At 38.4% G+C, this 22,454-nt stretch overlaps 2 protein-coding genes and 1 non-coding gene across 5 annotated transcripts in view; 2 read left to right on the plus strand and 1 right to left on the minus strand.

The window, feature by feature from the left end:
• The window catches only part of Xrcc4 (X-ray repair cross complementing 4), a 258,828-nt gene extending 258,144 nt beyond the window's left edge, over window positions 1-684 (minus strand). The window contains exon 1 of one of the 3 annotated variants that reach the window (XM_036207307.1): window positions 649-684. The gene's annotated coding sequence lies outside the window, so the exon portion shown is untranslated. The other 2 variants (XM_036207308.1, XM_036207306.1) reach the window with 2 other exon arrangements.
• Window positions 685-876: 192 nt separating this feature from the next.
• On the plus strand, window positions 877-20,652 carry Tmem167a (transmembrane protein 167A). The gene is made up of 4 exons (XM_036207458.1): window positions 877-956; window positions 12,141-12,250; window positions 14,755-14,789; window positions 20,057-20,652. Exons 1-4 carry the CDS (start codon window positions 954-956, stop codon window positions 20,125-20,127), a joined length of 219 nt encoding a protein of 72 aa, XP_036063351.1. The 5' UTR covers window positions 877-953; the 3' UTR covers window positions 20,128-20,652.
• LOC118596631 lies at window positions 12,636-12,770 on the plus strand. The gene has a single exon (XR_004946735.1). It is a non-coding gene; the product is annotated as a small nucleolar RNA U109 (small nucleolar RNA).
• Window positions 20,653-22,454: the final 1,802 nt, after the last annotated feature.

A 22,454-nucleotide genomic window follows, 5' to 3' on the forward strand; every position in this document is an offset into this window, starting at 1 on the left:
TTCCATAATTTTGATACACTTGAAAGAGTGAAAAAATGCCTGACTTCAAAATCATTCCAAGAACTACATATAATTGAACACACCCTCCCCACATCTACAAAACTCATAAGGAAAACTAGAGGTAAAAGAGTGTCTTACCTAATGATATTATACTAAGCCAATTACTCCCCTTGGCAAGGGGCCGGTACTTTCCAGTAGCTACCATAGAGTTCTTTCCCTCTCTTCGGGGCCTAGAAGGTCTAAGGCCCGGATGCAGACTATACAAAAAGGAGGGGGCCTGGAAAGGCAAGTTATTGGGGGTGTGAGGGGGTGGTGGACACTGAGCACAGCCTTCTGAATACAAGTGTCCATCACACAGTAATGCAGCATATTTCCAACGCGCCTCTCACTCTTGAAAACTCAAATGACTACAAAAAGAGAAAATTAGGAGGGACCCCAACAGGTGCACACCTTAGGAAACCCTGACATCCCTTGGGGTCCACAAACACAAGGCTCAGAGGTCACAAGCAGGGCAGACGCCGCGCACTCAGTAGCGTTAGCGGTAAATGGCAGGGAACCACAGGAGGTTGAAACGGGAAGAAACAAAAGGAAAGCGCAAGTAAAAACCATTGCTTAGGGAAAAGGGCCGCAGCCACTTCCGGACCCTACCTCTCCGTGACTCCACTTCCGGTTTCCTAAAAAAAAAAAAAAAAAAAAAAAAAAGTGGGCACTCAACGATAAACTTGCGCGGCCAATGAGAGAGTCCGCTAATTCCGTGGTTTGCGAGGCACCGCCCAAGGCCCGCCTCTTCCGGTAACGGGAGCCTATCACGGAGTCCGAATGGCACAGCCGGGGCGGAGGCGCCGCGATAGGCCCAACCGGGCGGCTGGAGAGAGCGGGAAGTGCAGCGGGCGTGCATCCACTTCCGCCCCGGCCCGGAAGGGTGATGTGGCTGGACCAGCACCGGCCTCACTATGGTAAGAACCTAGGCTGCAGGGCCGCGGTGGAGCTTGGTGGAAGGGCTGCGGGCTCGCGCGGGGCTGTGGGGATGGAGCGGGTGCTGTGGGGCGCGGGAGCCCCGGCGGGAGCCCGATCCTCCGGGACCCCGGGCTGCACGGGCCGAGGAGTCATGTGGCCCCTGATGCTCATCCTGGAGCATCAGGCCGAGAGCCCGGGTGGTGGGTTAGGCCTCTCGCGAAGAGATCGCCTTGCGTTGTTTAGTACAATGGCGGTGGCATGTTCCACCATTCGGTTACACATCTCTGTGGACATCTTCTCTCAAACGCTAGAGTTTCAGTTTCCTTCCCCGCCCCCTTTATTTATGTGTTCCGTGTTTCGCCCAACCCGTATCTTTCAGAAGTAATTAATGGATTGCTGGTTTTCCTCAAGTGTAGGTCCTGCACCGTCCCTTTTACCTGTTGAATCCAAGGCGAGATGGGGCTCTCCTACACCATTCTTTCAGTTCTAATGGTGCTCCTTTGCAAATGGATGTTTTTAATGATTTGAGTTCCCTGCAGAGGTGGATCTGTCTTGTAGGAGCTTCATGTGCTTCCTCATACTAATGTCTGGCTTGGGCCTTCCTTGCAGACCACCACCCTCACAGGGATATCACGTTTGTGTTATGGATTATTTAATAGTTTAGACCTCAGAAAAGTTTGCACTGCCAAAAGAATCACAAAAGAGCAGCAACAAAGTTCAAGGCAAGGAACGGGAAGCCCCATGTGGCCAGGGCATAGATAAAGTAGAAATCACTGATGGATACTGAAAAGTATGTATGAAGGCATATTACCAGTGTTAGGGTAAATGTCAAATTCCCCTGCACCACTACTTAGGTGAATTTAGAAGCCATTTATAAACTTAGTACTAGGGAAAGCTTATGTGTGTTATCTCCTATGCAGCCATGACCCCCCTCACCCCCTCACCCCCAACCCGGGTTTCTGTGGTAAAGAGAGACTGAATTTGAGTTCCTGGAAGTTGCTCCGGCATCATCTACAGTATACAGCCTTTAGAACCGTAGTCAGAAGCTCAGTTAGTCCTCCCTACTTTACGTTTATGCATCAGTTGGAGTTCTTTCCTAAAGACGATTAGCACTGGTAAAGGGGATAGCATTTATTGGAACGTTTTTGTTCTCTGGGTTAATGTTTTATTGGCCATTGCAGCCTCTTGTGCAATCTACCGCACAATGATATACACTTGACCATAAGGATGTGGTTAATAAGCTGTTAACTAAACCTAGGAGAATGCTTTCTTGCTTATTACCAAGAAACTGAAGTAGAATTACTTTGCTCACAGAACAAATCAAAGGTGCATTCCTCATCCTGTCCTTCATACTAGGTGAAATCAAGTTAGCTCAAGATTGATGGGATTTAATTTTTTCAAAAAAAAAAAATAATAATAACAAAACACAAGCTTCTGTTTACTAGTACTTGATGTGTATCAGGTTCGGTTTTAAAGAAGGAGTTCCTAAGCGTAGTCTTTCTTTCAACTCCTGACTTCTAAGATATTGACAGGTAAAGGAACTGAAAAGTGGGGTGACTGAGTTGCCTAGACTCACATACCTAGTACGTAAAGCCAGGCCTCAAATGTATCTTCATGTCTCCCTACAGAATAGTAACAAGAGAAATGTCTGGTGTGTTAGTGCACATGAGCAACTTCCTTTTCCAGTTTTGTTTTGTTTGTTTTTTTTCACTCCGTGACTTGTTGAATTGTGGATGCCTAACCCACATTGGAGGGTGAACTGTATGCATTTGTACGTATGTTGTACATGCCGAATGGCTGTGCAAGGTTGTGGGGTAGTAGTATTGAACTATAGGACTTCTTATTAATCCCTGAGTTTTACTTTTTTAAGTGTTGTAAGAAAATATAATTGCATACAGTGTTCTATTAGAGATGTTACAGGCCATATATACTTTAACACATAAAAACCATTAAGGATATTGCCCAAGACCATTTGTCACTGTGTGTCCTGGTCCTGTCTACTTGTCAGAGGTGCCGTTAATCACACAGGAAATCCAAGAGTAAAGACAGGTTTGTGGGAGAAAAGCCTAGGTGATAATTTTGGTTGTATTTGCAATGAAAAGGACAGTGGAAAAGCATGTGTCTTTAGTATTATGAAAATAACCTTAGGAAACTGTTTGATGAGCTTCACTCTGAAAGCCATTGCACAAGGTTAATAGGAATGTGATGTAGATGCAGTGATTTCTCAGAGGGCTTACCCGCCAATAAAAACCTTCTGAGTTTCCTGAGATTGTAGTTTCTTTATAGTTTAAATCTAAATGTGGGGCATTGTTGTGTGTTAAAGCTTTGATTGATTCTAGTGAGCAGCCAGGGATACATGGCTGGCTCCCAGTATTCAGCTTTTCTGTTTTACCAGCCTCTATTTTGTCTTTTCTTGATTGCAAAATACATTTTTTCATAGTAGGATTTGCTCTTTGCCCTTCAGAATATCTTTTTAGTCATTTTATCGAGGTATCCTATGATGAATTCATTTTTTTTTAGACAACTAATCAAGTGTTAGTTCCACCTTTGGACTAGATAGCGACTGGCATGGCCAGAGATGTGTGAACTCTGAACTGTAGCTTGACTCACCACCAAAGTTCTGTAGTGGAAAGTGAGTCTGTGCACTTCTGAAACAGAAATGTTGATTTACTCAATGATAGATGTATGTGTTAAGTAATCCAGATGTGCAGTAGCCTCTGGATTCTGAAGGAGAGGTTATGTGTTCAAGCAGTTTGTGCCACTGCTGTAGATAGGGGTGTGTTTGTATTTGCAGGCTAATATTTATCTCTGTTTTTGTGGTTCCCATTTTTAAAAGACAACAGTACATACGAAGTTCTAAATAAAATCTAGTTGGAAAATGCTGACCTGACCTAAATTCGTAAATTATAAAATGTTGACCCATTTTCCCAGTGTGGTATAAATTTTATCATAATTAGGTTAGGGGTGTTGATTCTGTGTTCTTCTCTGCCCTGAGAAAAGAATAAACTAGTTTTATGTAAAACAAGTGTAGCTAGTGTTTTGAATTTTTGCTTTCGGTGTTTAACTCTTAAAATTTTTTTAGTTTATTTATTTATTTTACATCCTGACCAAAGTTTCCCTTCCCTTCTCTTTCCAGTGTCCCCGACCTCTCCTCTGCCCATCCACCCTCCACCCTCTCTTCCTCCATTTCTATTCAGAAAATGGCAGGCCTCCCATGGATATTGACAAAACATTCATGTCAGGTTGCAGTAATAATAAGCACATCCCCTTGTATTAAGCCTGGGTGAGGCTAAGGAATAGGGTCCCAAAAGCCAGCGAAAGACTCAGAGACAGCCCCTGCTCCACTGTTAGGAGTCCCACAAGAGAACTAAGCTACACACTGTCACATATATGCAGAAGGCCTGAGTCAGTCCTATGTGGGGTCCCTGGTGGTCAGTTCAGATTCCGTGGATTTTCTTATGATGTCCTTGACTCTCTGGCTACGACAGTTCTTCCTCTCTCTTCTTAGCGGGATTCCCTGAGCTTGGACAAATCTGTGGCTGTGGCTCTCTGCATCTGTTTCTATTAGATGATGGCTGAAGGCTCTCTGATGACAGTTGAGCTAGGCATCATCTCTTGAGTAGACCACAATATCATTAGGCATCATTACATTGACATTTTTTCTCTCCTGTTGTGCACTGGGCCACCCAGCCTCTGGGTCCTGGCACCTCGGGCAGTGTCAGTGGTGAGCTAATGCTTATGGCATGTGTGTGAGGCTGGAACAGTCATTGATTGGCCACTCCCACAATCTCTGTGCCACTCAGCATATCCCATAGGCAGGACAGACCACAGGTGGAAGGTTGTGTGGCTAAGTTGGTGTCCCAACCCCTCTACTGGAAGTCTCGTCTGGCCACAGGAGATGGCCAGTTCAGACTACATACCTCTGTATGTAGTCTTAGCTGGGATCATCCTTGTAGTTTAACTCTTAATTTTAAAGTGTACTTGAGTTAAGCTGGGGAAATTAATCAGTGAAAAATTATTTTACACGTGAGCAATAATCATTTGAAGCTCTAAGACTAATACACAAAGAAGCCTCTTACTCAGCAAATAAGGTGAACATTTTGTTTTGCTGATGATAAAAATAAATCTGCAAGGAGCCAAAGTGATCTAATACTTATGAAAATATTGTAAGTTAAAACAGCAGCCTTTCTGTCATTTAAGTCTTGTCAATAACCAATCATTATAGGTAAAGAGTGCCTACCATATTAATGTATGTATTTCCCTGTGTGGGTTTTTTTTTTTTTTTAAAGATTTATTTTTGTACTTATGTATTGTTTGGCCCTAAACCCCTACTCTATATTTCCAATGTTTAGAGGTGGTTTAAGATTTTTAATTTAAAAGTTCTATTAACAATGTGCAGGCTGCTGTTATTTATAATTCTAGAGCAAGGTCCCGTATCCAAACTTGGTGGATATAGCGTTAGCGTTCAGGAATGGCTCTAGAAATAAGAATGCCTGTGGACCCTTTTGTTATTTCACTACTTAAGAAATTGTGCTTTGTAGTCGGAAGGTTTCTTCGGTCCCACAGCTCAGATGAACAGAGGCTTAATATTATTTACAAACTGTATGGTCTATGGCTGACTTCTTGCTAGCTAATTTTTATATATTAAATTAACCCATTTCTATCAATCTATGTTGTGCCACGTTCTGTGGCTTTACCTGTGTCCCATTACATGTTGTTCCTTCAGCTGCTGGCTCGCATCTCCCCAGACTCTGCCTTTCTCTTCCTATCTCTCTCCTTTCCTGCCTGCTTCTAAGCTGCCTTGCCATAGGCCAAAGCAGTGTACTTATTAACCAATGGGAACAACATATATTCACAGCATACAGAAAGACATCCCCCAGCATTAAACCTTCTGTCTACAGTGCTTTTCTTCAGGAAGATTATCAAGTAGCTTCTCATCTGGCTATATTAACTCAGGGCACTAACATGGTTATTCCAAGCTATTGGAAGCTCTGGTTAGTTATGGTTGATAGTTATAATTGAACTTAAGAGGAAAATAATTTAGGAGCCGCTAATACAGTGTTCTAAAATTAAGAACACAGCTCTGAGTGATCTAAGGTCAAGGAAGGGTTTCTGTGTCCCAACGTAAGGTTACTATTAGTTGTGTTTGGTATTGTTTTCCAGTGAATGCCACAGCAGCCCTGATTCAAGGGTCTGTCATTTGATACTTCTTTATGAAAAAGAAACACTTATAGATATGGTAGATAGAATGCACCCTATGAAAAAACAATGCTTGCGTGCATACACACGAGTATGTTTCTAATCATATGTGACAAGACTTTGCATCCAAATTTTCATTTGGAAGATAATTTTGTGGGGCAATATAGTCACAAGAACATTTAACAGATGAGAAGAGTAGGGTCATAGCCACAGAACTAGTGACGTATGTGTCAGAATGTCAGAGGGCTGTAAGGCACTTTAGAAATACAAGGTAGAAATAGATTTGTATTGGTTTAAGACTCCAGATTTGTAGAAGTTTTAGTAGAGTAGGAGCCTAATACTTAATTGGGTCATAAGTTTATATTCATCATATTTCACAATTCGTCTAAGAGATGTGAGCTATCTAAATTTTTTATGGAAATTTTAGAAAATACAAATTTGTTCAACTTTTATAGAATGCAGGTGAGTAGAACTAAAATATGATGTGTAAGTTACTTTTAACTCAGGATTTCCAGTACTCTCCATCTCTCACCACCAAGCCATTAAGGAACACCTGCACCTGTGCAAGAGTAGTTTAGTGTAGCCATTACACATCACTAGAAGAGATAGTTTAGTGTGGCCATTGCACATCAGTAGAGGAGATGGCTTAGTGTGGCTGTTAAACATCACTAGAAGAGATGGTTTAGTGTGGCTGTTGCACATCACTAGAAGAGATGGTTTAGTGTGGCTGTTGCACATCACTAGAAGAGTGAAGTTTTGGAGACAGTGTGCCTATCAGAGAAGGTTAACAAATGTGGAGTTTTTTTGCATGTAAGAAATTAAAGTATAGATCAGGAAAGGTGGCACTACCCTAAACTGCTAAAAAGAATGAACATCTTACGTGGGAAATGTTGATTCTAAGTTGTCCTTTATGGTAGCATCCTATTAAATACAAAATCTGCATAAATACATGTTTATGTGTGGAAAAGGAGCTAGAGTCTCTTTATATGTATGGAATGATCATCTTCTAGTTACTCTAGGGCAGTGGTTCTCAACCTGTGGGTCACAACTCCTTTGTGGATCACATCAGATATCCTGTATATCAGATGTTTGCATTACGATTCATAACAGTAGCAAAATTATAGTTATGAAGTAGCAACGAAAATAATTTTATGGTTGCAGGGTCACCAAAACAAGAGGAACTGTATTAAAGGATTGTAGCATTAGGAAATTTGAGAACCATTGCTCTAGGAATGAAAAGGTCAGAAATCTGTGAAGGATTTTTGATTTAATTTGATACCTTTAACTATCTAAATTTACTTGTACTATCCATGGATTTTTAAAGGTTAAAACAAAAACAAAAACAGTTAGGAATTAGCAAATTAGCATGCAAGAGCATATATATTTGGGACTCCTTGATAATTAGCATGTCTCATAATTAATATTTTAAGTTGTAGAGTAATTAAGTATCTAGAGTTTTCAGTTAGCAAGTTTACGTACTCAGCTATACAAACCTTGAAAATGTATATATTGTATGTCTTAGAATGAATTAGAACAATACGCCCTGTTCAAGGTGTGAGCACCCTCAAAGTCAGGCTCCTGATAGAACATTGGAGTTGCAGGTAGTGATAGATGTGAATACTAGATAGAAATTACATTGAACTGTCACAGCCTAGGCCTTTGACATAATCAGGATATTTTGTCTTTGCTTATTTCTCCAAACTGTCTTTGACAAGTAAATATAAATTCACAATAGTTGTGGACTTCTCTTGGATAATTAACAAAATAGTGTCCTCAGTGGTCTAATCTACATTAGTTTTTCTCAGTAATGCCTGTCATTAATGAAATTTGCATCTTTCTATTTTGTTATCATGTACTTCCTTTGTTTAGCTTCCATTCTTCCCTTATTAACATTTTCATACGGAAAGTCTCGTTTATTTTTCTACTAAATAAGGACATCTGTTTCTCTTAACCCAGAGACTAAGTTTGTATTAGTAGAGAGCAGATGCTAAGCATTAGGAGAAATGTTACAGGTGACAGACAGGCTGATGTCCATATTGTAGAAAACACTCTTTTGACCTAAGTCTAAGTATATCTGAAAGACTTTACTATTTAATACTTGTTTAAAATACAGAGTTCTTAAATCCCAGAGCAAAGTTGTATATATCATATATTTTGTACATGTAAACAGCTTTCATTTGTAAATGATTGTACACACACAAGTGTATATATACACATTCCACTTAATAATAGGCATGATGATGAGTGTTGTTTTATCTTTTATTATGAAAACCTTCAAACACAGGAAGGTAAAAAGAAGGCTAAGATGAGCTTTTGCATACTCAGCATTTCATGGGCAACTCCACTTTCCCCTACACCCACAATCAGTGAGAGACCAGCTTTGGTGTCTTACCATTAACCTTATTTTTAAAGACATTGGCGGGAGGGGGGATACATGATAAAATCCTCAATTTAGATACCCTGTTAGGAAGATAGTAAACCTACATTGTAAAACTAACCATTTACCACTGGAATCCTTTGTTTAAATATAAGTCTATTAATTATTTCTGTAATTTCTTAGCCAACACTTCTCCACCCCCCCCCCCCCCCCCACTCCCCACCACCACCACCCACCACCCACCACCACCACCACCCCTGCACACACACACACACACACACACACACACACACAGACATGCTGCCTGCCATGTTGATCTCTTCTGGAGCCTACCATATTCTTGGTTTTGCAAATGAAATCATTTGTGGATTGACGTGTATTTGCTTTCTTATTAAAGCTTTTCCTTTTGAAAACCTGTCTTGATCCCCAGGGTTCCAAGCAATCTCTTGCAGTTGCTACAATATATTACTGTTTAGTTTGGAAAGTATCCATCTTTTTCTAACTGGATAATTGTTGTGTGTGTGTGTGTGTGTCATCTATAACATAAAGATAATAATAATTATGTTGCTACAAAAATGATTAAGAGCACTGGCTGCTCTTCCAGAGGACCTGGGCTCAATTCCCAATACCTACGTGGCAGCTCACACCTGTCTGTAACTCGAGTTACAGGGATCTGACACCTTCACACCAATGCACATAAAATAAATTACTTTGAAAAAGAAGAAGAATACCAGATGAATGTCAGTAGTAGTTGTTAGTTATAAGCCCCAAATACGGAAAGATTCATGCACTCTAACTTTAAATCCTCAGTGTCAACTTCATTTCCCAATGTACCTTAAATATGCATATCGTTGTTTACCTAGTGGAAAAGACTGTCAGTATATTTGTGTATGGGTCAAATGATGTTTGAAAGACAACCATTTGGGCAATGTTTTCTGTTTATAATTTTTATATCAGTTACCACTTGTTTTCACAGACACCAACTTAAAACCAAATTTAATTAAAAGCCAATACATATTAAATGTCACCTTTGCCATGTACGTAAACAAATTCTTTACACAGGAAAACAAACATTAAAATGGCGATTGCAAATGTTTCTCTTCATCCTTTTCAGACCATAAAACTAACACTCACTAATAAAATCTATCCACGGTCATCCTCATTCTTCCACTTCGCATCAGTGTTTAGAGGGCTAAAACTACTAGCATTGAGATCTTGTATTGTGTCTGCCAATACCTACAGTGGATAGTATATTTGTATATAAGCATTTTTGTCACTGATTATATTAGTAAGTGGGGCTAGGGAAATGGCTCAGTTGGTTGATTGTTTAATGGGCAAGCATAAGAACCTGAATTCAACCCCTGGTGCCTACATTTTCAAAAGTGGGCCAATAATCCCATGGCTGGGAAGACTGAGAAACTTGCTGTCCAGCCAGGTTAGCTGAATTAGCAAAGTTCAAGTTTCATGAGAGAGCCTGCCTTAAAAACGAAGATAGAAAGTGGCAGGAAGATACTGAGCTTCAACCTCTGGTCTCTATATGCAAGTACAAATCCATAAAATTGCACACACAAAACAGTGTTGGTAAGTAATATGCAATCCTTACATTTTTTTCAGTAATGTTTTAATTATAAAAATATGTAAAAATAATTTTAGTAATGCCTGACAGGGCTTCTTAAAATTCTCCTGTCCGTTGCTTATTTTTTCACATTTAACCTTGAGAATCAGCTGCCTGTTTCATAAGTCATGTGTTGTTATTAAGTTCATTTTATAGGTTAGTTCACAGTGTTCCATTCAGTCTATCCTAATTCTACACAGTGGCCTTCTATGTGTATCAAGGTGATTGTTGGGGTTTGGGGGTCCTTTCCTCCTTCCTTCCTTCCTTCCTTCCTTCCTTCCTTCCTTCCTTCCTTCCTTCCTTCCTTCCTTCTCCTCCTCCTCCTCCTCCTCCTCCTCCTCCTCCTCCTCCTAAGATGTTTCTTTTCTTCTAGTTCCTGTCTTTATAGTCTTGTCTTTTCTGTTTCGTCTTTCATTTGGTTGATATCACAATTCTGAAGGTTATTGATGTGTGCGATTTGATCCTGTACTCCTCTTACCTGGCTTAATTCCCTTGACATTTGTAGCATTTTCACTAGCTCCTGAGATTTTCAAGTAAAGCTCATTTACAAATAGCAGTTTTACCTTTGAAAAATAATTATAACAGATTCCTCCTGGTTTTTAAGAAATCTAGCTGGGCCATGGTGGTGCATGCCTTTAACCCCAAGCACTCGGAAGCGCAAGGCAAGTGATTCTCTGGGAGTTTGAGGCCAGCCTGGTCTACAAAGCAAGTTCCAGAATATCTAGAGCTTTTACACAGAGAAATGTTGTCTTCAAAAACCAAAAGAAAAAGAAAAGAAAAAAGAAATCTATTTTTACTTCTAAATTTACTAAATAGGCATACTGTTAACTGCTGAGTGGAATTCTTGTATTTTATGTGCCTACTAATGGAAGTGCCTAATAATGGAAGAGTTTTTATCGTATACCATGATGCTATTACAACTTCTTAGAATTGTTAGGAGTGAAACATCTTTTCTTTGGATCTGCACTATGCTCAGACATGTGGCCAGGTGTTAGAAATTGACAGTCTGATAGTGCAGTGTTTGCACTTTGGGTGTGACTTGTATAATGAAAGTGTCAGTTGCTATGTGAGGGACAGAGAAGAGATTGCTAAGGAAAAGCATGGGTGTCCACCTGTAATCCTGGCACTTGAGAGGCAAAGGCAGAAGGATCTCTAGTTCAAGAGTGGCCTAGGCCATGAAAAGAACCGTGTGTGAAATACAGAGGACAGCTGGATTCCTGGAGACTTCCTGACAGAGCTGAGCTGAGAGTCCAAAGAGGACTCAGCAGTTAGGACACTTGTTGCTCCTGAACAGGGCCTGAATATTGATGGAATGAGCCAAACTCCAGTTTATTTACACTTAAAATGTATGATTTCCTGTTTGCCTGTTTAAATATATGATAGGATTCCTATTAAAACTTTACAGTAGAGGAAGGAACAATTCCATAACAAATAGCTGAAAAGGAAAAGCAGGTACTTTTCTTTCACCAGCATCTAATAATCTTAATATTTGTCAAGACTTGGAACATTATTTCATAATTTATGCTTATCCCAAGCAAAAAGTTGAGCTGAAAGAAACTTTAGTCAGTATTTAATCTTTCTCCCTGGCTGTGCCCAGGTTTGTAAGTTCCAAATGAATACTAAGAGCACAATGATCCCCTGGGGTCACAGAGCCAGCCACTGGCAGTGTGTGGACAGCACACTGTTTGCTGTCTTGTACACTGCATGCCTTGAACATCTGTGTTAATTATATACTGAGTCTACTTTGCTCAGACGTTTTGAATCCATGACATTCACGTTCATGAATTGACATTTTCTACTGCATCTCCTGCATTCTTTACCTTAAAGAATGCAAGAAAAGAATATCTTGAAAGACTTCATGGTACTGGTTTGCATGTTGTACAACATCTTTTGTTTGCCTGTAATGTGGAATTGTCTGGCATTTTTTGTATACAAAGTTTTCTCTTGTGATATTAATTTGTTTTTGTTTTTTTTCTCTCTCTCTCTTTATAGTCTGCCATTTTCAATTTTCAGAGTCTGTTGACTGTAATCTTGCTGCTTATATGTACGTGTGCTTATATCCGATCCTTGGCACCCAGCCTCCTGGACAGAAATAAAACTGGGTATGTTACTAATGATATCAGTCAAGTCAATTCTCACCAACATCAAATGTAAATTACCATGAGTGTGGCTTGATATTTCACCTACTGAATAAAAGCAGACCAAAGATTTATCTAACTGAAGATGAAACATGTTAAATATCTATCAGTTGTTATCACAATGCCCCATTAACTTTGTAAACATGATTTTCCCTATTCCACCCTCTTCTCTGAGCTCCTATTGTACATGACTTTTAGCATTTTATTCTGTTAATCAGTTATTTGGAATTCTAATGTAATTAGTAAGATCTAGGAAAACAGAAGTTCTTACAGAGTAGTCACTATTAAAATTCCAATCAAGTATTTTTACTTTTCTAGGCTGTCATGAAATTTTTCATTCAAAAGGAAGTTGCATGTGGACATGTCTGCCCCTCTTTTCTTTGGGAGTAGGAATGTATCCGTAACATGCTACATTGATCAAGGAGTTATCAGGGCTACCAACCTTCCAGAACAGGTTGAGTAGTAGTATATTTCTCCTACATGAAAGGCCCCCAAAAGGCTTTCCTGTTTATACATTTTAAAGTATAAGCTAAAGTGATTAGAAATAATTTTACTTATAGATCAGAACTACTTTTCTGTAAAGGTAATTATTAGATTCTCTTTCCTTTACATGTTTTCTCTGAGATTCATAATAAATTTGTTGTTGTGTTTACCATGCTTAGGTGGAGTTACTTAGATATCTGATGTGATGCATTTTTGGTGACTTCACTATTTGAATTTAATTCCCATTATCTAAAAGCTGATTCAAATGGTCTAGAATGGGGCTGCATGGAAAGACTGCTTCTTAGCTAGCTTCCTTCTACTCTCCTAACCCTAATAGCATTATCAGCTGCTGCAGATACATTCAAGCCATAGAAATTAAGCAACTGATTGGAGTGCTTTTCAGCAACTAAAAATTCCTTTCAAACAATAAAATAAACAGCACGCTAGATATTACAGATGCATGTCTTAGGAAACTCACTGATGCTTGATAGGTCTGAACTAAGTCCAGGTTAGGATTCCAAAAAAGCTCCTTATTTCTAGAATATCAAACCTGGAAAGACCTGCCTTTTGTGGTCTAATGATTTCAAACTGTTCAGGGTCCTGAGTTTCCCATGAAGGCACTTTGGCTATTTCACTGTGTCCTTCAACTCAGTCAACCAGAGTAGCTTCAAATCTTTAGTGTTTATTGTGACCCATAGGTGCCTAGAATCAACACACATGGCTTTGCATGGGTGACCTCAGTTTTCTACTCTTCGGTAAAGAATAAGCCAGTTCTGAGTAGTACCTAGAGTTCTGTCCTATGGTCCTTTAGTCCTGACATTCCTGAACACGGACTCTGTATAATCATTTACTCCTCATAAAGTCCTCCGGGCATGGAGACTGTTAATAAAGAGATGAAGAGCATCCTTACAGCCCCACAGCAGTAAGTAGGGCTGAGTTAAAGCACAGTCTGGCCTTGGCAGTAGCTTAGATTATTTTCAGAATTGTATTTGCCTGTTAGCTTGCTGTTCACATGGGATGATTCATTAACGATCTTTCTTTGAAGGAAAAAGTATAGAAATATCCCTGAAATATAAGTTCTATGATTTTATTGATCCAGTCTTCATATAAGGAATAAGTAAGGTTGATTTGTCTTAATTAGTATACCATTTATAAACATAATTACAAAAATAGATAAATATAGGTATGTATAATATCATTCTCAAACCAGCAAAATGGTAGCTGTACTGTTCTTTTTTTTTTTTAATTTATCTGTTAATGGCTCATTTGCTTTTGCCAAAGCTGTTGTTTTTTATGTATTACAAATAAGTGATGTCCTTTATGTGTGTATATTTAATTCATAATTATTTTATTCGTGGCATTAAAAAGAACATCTTCATTTTAATTGTTATTCCTAGAATATATATTTTAAATGTCACACTTAATAAAATCATGCTTACTTCTGCCTAAACTAATAATTTTCATTATATTAAAAATGTAACCACACATGTTAATTTCCTTGTTGTCGAGCACAGGTAAGGACTACCTTAGTGTATACAATTACAGATTAATGAAACACAGCTATATTCTGTAAGAAATAAATCTTCTAGTATATTATAAAAAACTCACCTAAAAACTATCTTCATGTATCATTTTCTCAAAATTATTACTTAAATTAACAAGTAATTTTTCTACTTTTGAAAGTGATGAGAAAGTTGAAGTTAATTGAATTAATTCAGTAAGTCCTTGTATAAATTTCGCCACTTTCACATTAACTTACCCTAATTGTGACCTGTGAGACACATACAGTCCAGTTAATAGTGGCTTCTGTCCAATAGTGGTTCATGGTGTATGCGGTCCTGCTTTCATATATAAGTGATGGCTCCATGTCCAACGCAGATTTTAAAATCCAGTATGTAGAATTATTGTTCTCTGTGATGTTGACGGGAATGAACTGGCTTTCCCAGTAATCAGGAATTGTTTTGTTCTTTTTTTATCCTGTGTAGACTATTGGGAATATTTTGGAAGTGTGCCCGAATTGGTAAGTGTCTATCTCCATTCATTTCTTCAGCTGTAAATTATTGGTCACTTCGGTTATATTATATGTATTGCAATCAAATGTCAGTTTTAGGCTTCTCAATCCTCTGTACCCTTTTTTGCAAGAATTTATGGAATTCTTCCAATCCTTTTTCTGCTATTTAAAACTAGGTGTAATGGGGGACTTTGCAATGTTTTATTAACAGGAGGTTGGAAAAATGATAAAACACAGAGCTATAGTCTGTAAGAAATAAATCTTCTAGTACTGTCTATGTACCCTTTTCTCAAAATGACTACGTAATTAATATAACTTTTCTGCTTCGGAAACCGATAAGGAACTTGAAGTTTAGTGAATTAACATTGAAATCAAGTATCAGATCCCATGTGTCTCTGGACTTGCAGCAAATTTAGACAGTGTCTGTAGTACATGTTTATACCATGCTCTTTTGGATCATGCATTCTATTTTGTTAATTTACAAATCAGAATTTTAAAGCTTTTGTTGTTATGTTTTTTAAGGTTTTGTTTTGTGTGAGGGTGCACATGTCGCACTGTACATGTGTAGTTCAGAGCACAGTTGTAGTGGTTACTTTACTCCTTCCCACACGTGGTTCCTGCAGAGGCAGGCTCGGCAGCAGGTCCCAATACCCTCTCTGTCATCTCAGCAACCTCATGACACTGTTTGAGTAACTAGGATGAGCTGCACATCTAATAGAAATAGTAAGATTATTTACCTTTTAAGTATGCCTGTGATACAACAGGTTAGCATCTTATTTTATCCTCACACCTGACACTGGTCACATAAATTCAATGATCAGTAAATAAATGAAATGCAATTCAAAAGTACTAGTCATTTTTAATAATCGGTTATATCATTGTTAACATGTCTAATTAAAAAATACTTTGTGGCATTTGTACTTAGACTGAAAATGAAATTTGTTGTCCTCCTTGGAATTATTTGCATGATATATATACATGCATAAATACATATATGTGTGTATATATATATATTAATTTGTCATCTTTTTATATTTTATTAGCCTTGAATGTCTGTGAAACTACTTTCTTCTGTCAAAACATAGTTAATTTCGTAATGTAAAAAATACATCTGTCTTTTTAGCTAGTTTAGCGACAGACTACATGCCCCAAAACCCTTGAGTTAGGATTAAGGATATACAAATCCCATTCCTGAGGGAAACAATCCCTCATTCCTAGGTTCTCCTGCTTTTGTTTTTGTTTTTTCTGTTTCCATCTTCTCAGAGACATAAAAAGCTTTGAAGATGGTGTGTAACAGGAAACAAAGTTGTTGAAAGTTTCACACTACAAACTAAGCTCAACAGTACTTGGACATTTTTCTAAAGACCTGGGAATCAGTGTAATGTTCCTAAGCACAGTTGAGGTATAAATTGGTCTTCAGTGTTCAGACATTGTTTGTTAGTCATTCAACTAATTTTTAGAAAAGGTTTTCTTCCATTGGACTTTTAGATGATAGACAAGTTCCTAAGAGAAATTAGCAGTCTAATGCTAAATTATCCATAAGTTTCTAAGTCTTCTGGATAATTGATAAGCACAAAGGATTTCACAGAAAAATACCTTATTCAAAGCCATTCTGAAATAAGCATTGTCCCCTGACAATTAAGTGTGTTTTTAACATGAAGTTTTGCTTCCTCTGTGTTCTTCGTGATGTTTTCTTCTTTCCTATGGAAAGAAGCATGAGAATCTTTCTATCATGGGAAATATAATTGGCTTTAAATTAGCAAAAGAATATGTGTAGCCTAGACAAGAGATTATTATTCAGGGAATATTTAGGACTCTAGCATATGTGTTCAGCCTACAGCCCAACCCTGTCACTTAAAACTTTTTGAGACTCTAGCCAGGCAGTGGTGGTGCACGTCTTTCACCCCAGCACTTGGGAGGCAGAGCCAGGCTGATCTCTGAGTTCAAGGCCAGCCTGGTCTACAGTGTGAGATCCAGGACAGGTACCAAAACTACACAGAGAAGCCCTGGGGGGGGGGGGGGCACCTTTTTGAGGTTTTCATTTCTTTTTTGTATTCTTTAAGCATGAATTTTGTAGGTAACAGTGTTGTATCTCCATGGCATGAAGTTAGACATACCTTGAACAATTTATTGTCAAAACTAGAGTCTGGGACATATAGTGAATATAGGTTACTGAGTTCCCTAAGCATCATTCAATATGTATATGGCCATTCCCAATAAAATTATCCAGTCCAGGATGTTAGTGATGCTAGTATTGAAAAGGACTGGCCTAGATTTACAGGGATTTGTATAGAGACTTGTCTGCCACTCAGTCAAGAATAATGGCTACAAACCCAAAAATAACAGAAATCTTTAATACTTCAAAAAGAACCAAGAAGAGAAACAGATCACCACCCTCAGTACCTAATGCTCATCGCTAAGTATAAGTAAACCAAACTGCCTAGGAGTCAAGTCAGCCTGGAAAAGAAAGCATATATAACCAAGAGTATTACCGAGAACAAGGTAGTTAAGAACCTGAGTATAACTGCAAGAGAGACAGCAGAGATCTGGCACTGAGGAGTTGAGTTTTCATCTCCATCATAGAAAGTTGCCAATTCCAAAAGAAAACATAAAGGCGCCTTTTTAGGTCCATTTTATGTAGGAATTAGACATATAGACAGTTCTGTTTAATAGCCAACCCAAGTGTCCTTTCTGTTCATAATTATGACTAGAAGGGGCTGTAGCTTAAAGCTTCAGACGTGTAGTATATACATGTCTTAATGATTTCCTCAAACATGCTGCTTTTCTGCCTAGGTATAAATTCCTTTTCTTTGTGCTTGCTTATTTATTTATATGCACATACACACACACACACACACACACACACACACACACACACATACACACACCGCCATTCTGAATGGTTCACTTAAAAGTGTTTCTTACAAGAATGAAAGCATTTGTTTTATTTTAGCAAACTAGCCTTGAAAACTCTGGTGCTGAGACACCTTTTTCAAGTACTTGCTCCTCTCTATTCTTGAACACAAAATGGATGAGATTTTAACAGAACAGTCAGATCATCTTATACTACTAGATATCACATGACAGCAACTGTTTCCCATTCACTGCACAAAGCAACAACTTGACAAGAAGCAACATTCTTACTCAAGTTCAACTAAAGATGTTTAGCTCTACCACATGGCAATCTCTTTTAAGAAAATGAAAAACATGAAAATGAAACCCATCTGTAAATTATAGGATTCTAAGTCATGAGAAGAGAAAGAAAAGAACTTCCTCAAGAATTAATACTGAGCAGATGGAAAACTCAGTACAAGGATAATTGCTCCCTTTGGGTGTTTAGTATGACTATGCTAAGCAATGAACATACCAGCCCTGAAAATAATAACAGGCTTTTATACATCTACCTAAAGTTTATGGAGCAGTGAGGTGCTTTGTGGTACTTTAGCCCTAATGAATTAGCATTGCAAACCAGTGTGGTGTTTAATTTTTCAGTTCATGTTACTCTAAAGCCCATTTTCAGTATAGATCCTCCTTTAACAGAAGGCAGTCCATTAAAAGTCTGTGGAGAGGGGGAAGGGCAAAAATAATTTTTAAAAAAAATGGAGAGCACCAAATCTGTGGGTTTTGTTTTGCTTTAATATGGTTTAATTTGGATTTTTTTTTTCCTTTTGTTTGGTTTTGTTTAGATTTGAGGACACATTTGTGAACCACATTGATTGGCTGATCTTCCTGAAAGGGGATTGTAGGAAAAAAAAAAAAAAAAAAAACCTGGCTAAATGTCTGTTTTTTAAACTATATGTGATACTTTTGTAACTTTGGCTTTGAATAGACATAAACATATTAACATATCAGTGTGAGCTCAGTGAAGAGGCTCTGAACATTCCAGTGACCTTGAGAATTTTAGTTAATGAGGGTGTCAAGGTTGACATTCCTGAGAGCCAGGTAATGAGGATCTAAGGTAAACTAAGGCGCCTAGTTATAGGGAAGTGGAGTTTAGACATCATGGAAGAAGTAAGGCTAGTCAGAGCCATCCCTTAGGCTTGCAAAGAACCTGATGCTCCCATGTGACTGCTGCTTTCTTTCTTACGCCTGCTGTCCTCTGAATCAGTACAGCTTACAGTTACTAAAGGAGCAGCGACAAAGCGAGGTGACTTCCCCTTACAGGGTCTATGTGCTGCCAAGACATTTTCACAAGCCAACATCAGATCTCTAGATGAGGTGAAGGAAAGTCAAATACAGACACTCTTATATGAATGTGGAATTGACTCATTCAAGAAGTTATTGTGTTTAACATCTACTTTTAAATTATTGAAATATTGAGATTTCCACTTTGTGAATGGAAATGACACCCAAAATATTCCAGACTTGAGAGAATTTCCAGCTTTTTAGGGATGTTCAATCAATGAAATCTAGTCAGGTATTCCAAAATCTCCCAAATGGAAACTTTCTCATTCTAAACATTTTGAATAAAGAATGCTTGACTGTAAAAGACTCAGTACCATGTGTATCAGAAGTAGTCATCATCTTGGGAGCTTATGCCAATTTTTTTTAATGGGATAATATTGGCTATCTTGCTGGTCTTCACATATGTGTGCCTTCTAAATTCTACAAGTGTCATGAACTGATATCATGATATAAAGAAGATATTGCTGAATGCTGTGTATTGGATTCCTAAAGTAGAAATTCTTTTTTTTTTTTTTTTTTTTCCCAGAAATAGAACTAACTATCCTTTTTCTCTGAGTTGCTGGAAAGCATTTCTTTGGCTCTCTCCTACATTCTACATGGGCACAGCCTTGGGACTTTCAGAAATAGCTTGGCAGCTAGCCATGTCCAGCCTTTTTACATTGAGATGTGATGTTGTCTACATAGTTCACACTTGCAAACTACACAAAGTAACAAAAACAATAATGATAAAATAAAATAAAATCTTGGGATGGGCCAGCAGGATGGCTCAGCATGAAGAAGCACTTGCCTGATAACCCGAGTTCAAAATCCAGAATTCATAGTCAGTTGGAAAGAAAGTTAGGGCCCACTCCAGAGTTGTCCTTTAACCTCCATGCACTGTGGCATGAAGGAGACAGCACGTGATACGAATGTTTTTTGTTTTTGTTGCCCTGTGTTGGGTGGCAGTTTTAGCACACCTTGTTAACCAGTTTGTATTGAGCTTGTTTTATGTTGCCTCTGGCTCCTTGTTTTCTCATCTCTCAGTAGTAACCTTATCATATCCATATTAGTCATTCGTTCAACTAAGGTGAATGTTTTCCATTTTTCAACAGGTGAGCGCAAGAGTCCTTATGTTGCCGTATGCTGTATAGTGATGGCCTTCAGCATCCTCTTCATCCAGTAGCTTTGGAAACTACCAGTGTGTGATTGCCATCAGACTGTGTAAACAAGGACTTGCCTCCAGAAAATAATGGGAAGAATGGTTAACCTTTTTATCTCTGAACATGAAATGAGATAAATTTTGAGATGCTGTTCTCTATTTTTATGCTATTGGACCAATGAGCTATATAAATAATTAAGATGTAACAGTTTAATACACAGGAATGTGATTATAGCGATCAACCTCAGTTCTGTCACTCCAGTATTACACTTTGGCAAACGTCATTCTGTTGTGTCGGGACTCCTTTTCATAAGGTTCTTGAGGGCATGAAGTAGAACACAGAGCTGGCGGATTCCACTAGGGCTTGAAAATACCTTCGCAGAATGAGACCTTCTAACGACTGGCTTATTTTTATTGAGAAAATTTGTTCTATTTTTGTTGTTACTGTTCTATGGGTTGCATTCATATTTAAACCATTTTGATTGCTAACTGGAGTACCTCTGTTCTTGGCAAATTATTACAGGTCTAAAAATAATTTTTTTAACATAAGAGTGAGGCTTCTGGTCAAGTGTGGTCAAAGACATAGATGCCATCCTATGAAAAAGATCGTTCTAAGAATGGAAAAAGCAGTGGAACAATGATACACTAATAATTCATGTGGTTTTCATTCTCTTAGTGTCAAGCCTTCCAAATAGAGCAGCCATTGTAGTTATCCCAAATGTGGGATAGTGCATTTGTTGTGTTTTTAGTGCATCACTTTAAATCTGGTTTCTTTTCTGTCAGCTTAAACTGGAATCACTTCTAACTTTGTAGATGATAAACACATCTCATACCTGCTCAGTCTGGATAATATGGTCTAAGTATCTCTCAGCTTTGACATCAAAGCAGGAATGTGGGCAGTTTGTAATATGGGTATGAAAGACTGGCAGTGAAGCATACATTATCAAAGGGCACTTAGAAGATTGTGTTTACCATCTTTTCAGGTTCAGCTGGAAATCCAGTGCTGTTTCAAAGTTAAGAGAACTAAATCTACCTGATAAAACGCTTACTACACATAACATTTATCATTTAAATACTGGTTTTGGCTGCTCCTTTAAAAGTAAAAGAGAAACTTTTTCTTAGAAATGAAATTCCTGCAGAAACAAAAAGTGCTGAACTTGAAGCCTTCTTTAAAGCAGCATATATCTATCACTCTGTAGCCCAAACAGGCACAAAGCTCGCTAGACCACCAGCTTTTACAGACTGCTTGAAGCTATATGGATTGCAGTCTAGGTTAACATCGAGGAAGCTTACTTTGTGTTTTCTTGGGATTATCTGTTTGTTTTCAAAAAGATCTTTAGAATGTCAGTAGCTAGTTAAAACCGGTACATTTTACTTTGGACAGGAAATCATATAGTAGTTATTCTACTCTGAACTGCATCTTGGGCTTCATATTAGGTCAAGGATTTTCAGGGCATCCCAAAAGTAGGACTCCCTCAGCATATTTGTGCATAGTAACCTTTCAAGGTCCGATTTCAGGGTGGCCATCTGTTGTCCATCTCTGCTACCAACTGAACTTTCCAGAAGTGTTGTGAACTTTTTTCCTAAGTTAGAACACATCTCATAAAAAGGAGAAAATAAAGGATCTAGTCCAAGATGTTCTGTTTAATTTGACATTTCAGACAGTGTATATGGAAATGAGAAGAGACATAATTAACTTGGACTGTGTAACATATAAAACAGTTAACTGTGTATAGCAGTTTATTTCTACCCTACCATCCTGGTCTTTTAAAGTATGAGCTCTTGGGATTGTAGGAAAGATAGAAAGCTACAAGATTTTATAAAGAATAGCAATTAGCATTTTCAGTGTATAAACACTGGCTCCTATTTTCCAAGCCACCGGGTGGTGTAGGGTTGTGAAGCCCACAGAATATTCAGCTCTGTGCTGTGGTGGGATGTGGAGAAGTAGTAAAGCATGCCAGGCAGCTGGCCTCTGCACAGAGACAGTTTGCAGGAGCGGGAGGGGGGTCATTGAGAGCCAGAGTCAGCAAGCTCCACATGTTCTCCCTGGTTACCTAGCTGGCTACAGTCTTTAATTCATGTCTCACAATCTGTTCCAGGTTGGTGTTTGGTTCCTGATGAGTTTCATCTGTGTCATTGACAGGGCAGGGATATGTCTTAACTTCAAGTAGTCTTGCAAGATAGTCAAAGGCCACATATATATCAAATTCATCTTTTAAACTCCAGTCCAGTGTCTTGCTAATATATTTTCTACCTATACCAGAAATTGCCTTATATGATTCCATTCAAGATATTTTTTTGTTGGGGTTAGTAAGAATTTGAAATTCATAAATTTCTCCATCTTCATGATA

The sequence above is a fragment of the Onychomys torridus genome, chromosome 15 (assembly GCF_903995425.1).
Source record: "Onychomys torridus chromosome 15, mOncTor1.1, whole genome shotgun sequence".
Lineage (NCBI taxonomy): Eukaryota > Metazoa > Chordata > Mammalia > Rodentia > Cricetidae > Onychomys > Onychomys torridus.

Bases quoted from the DNA above. Each gene is read 5' to 3' on its own strand.
- Tmem167a (XM_036207458.1), top strand. The intron at 12,251-14,754 runs GTATGTTACTAA...TATCCTGTGTAG, and splicing joins CTGGACAGAAATAAAACTGG to ACTATTGGGAATATTTTGGA. The intron at 14,790-20,056 runs GTAAGTGTCTAT...ATTTTTCAACAG, and splicing joins TTGGAAGTGTGCCCGAATTG to GTGAGCGCAAGAGTCCTTAT.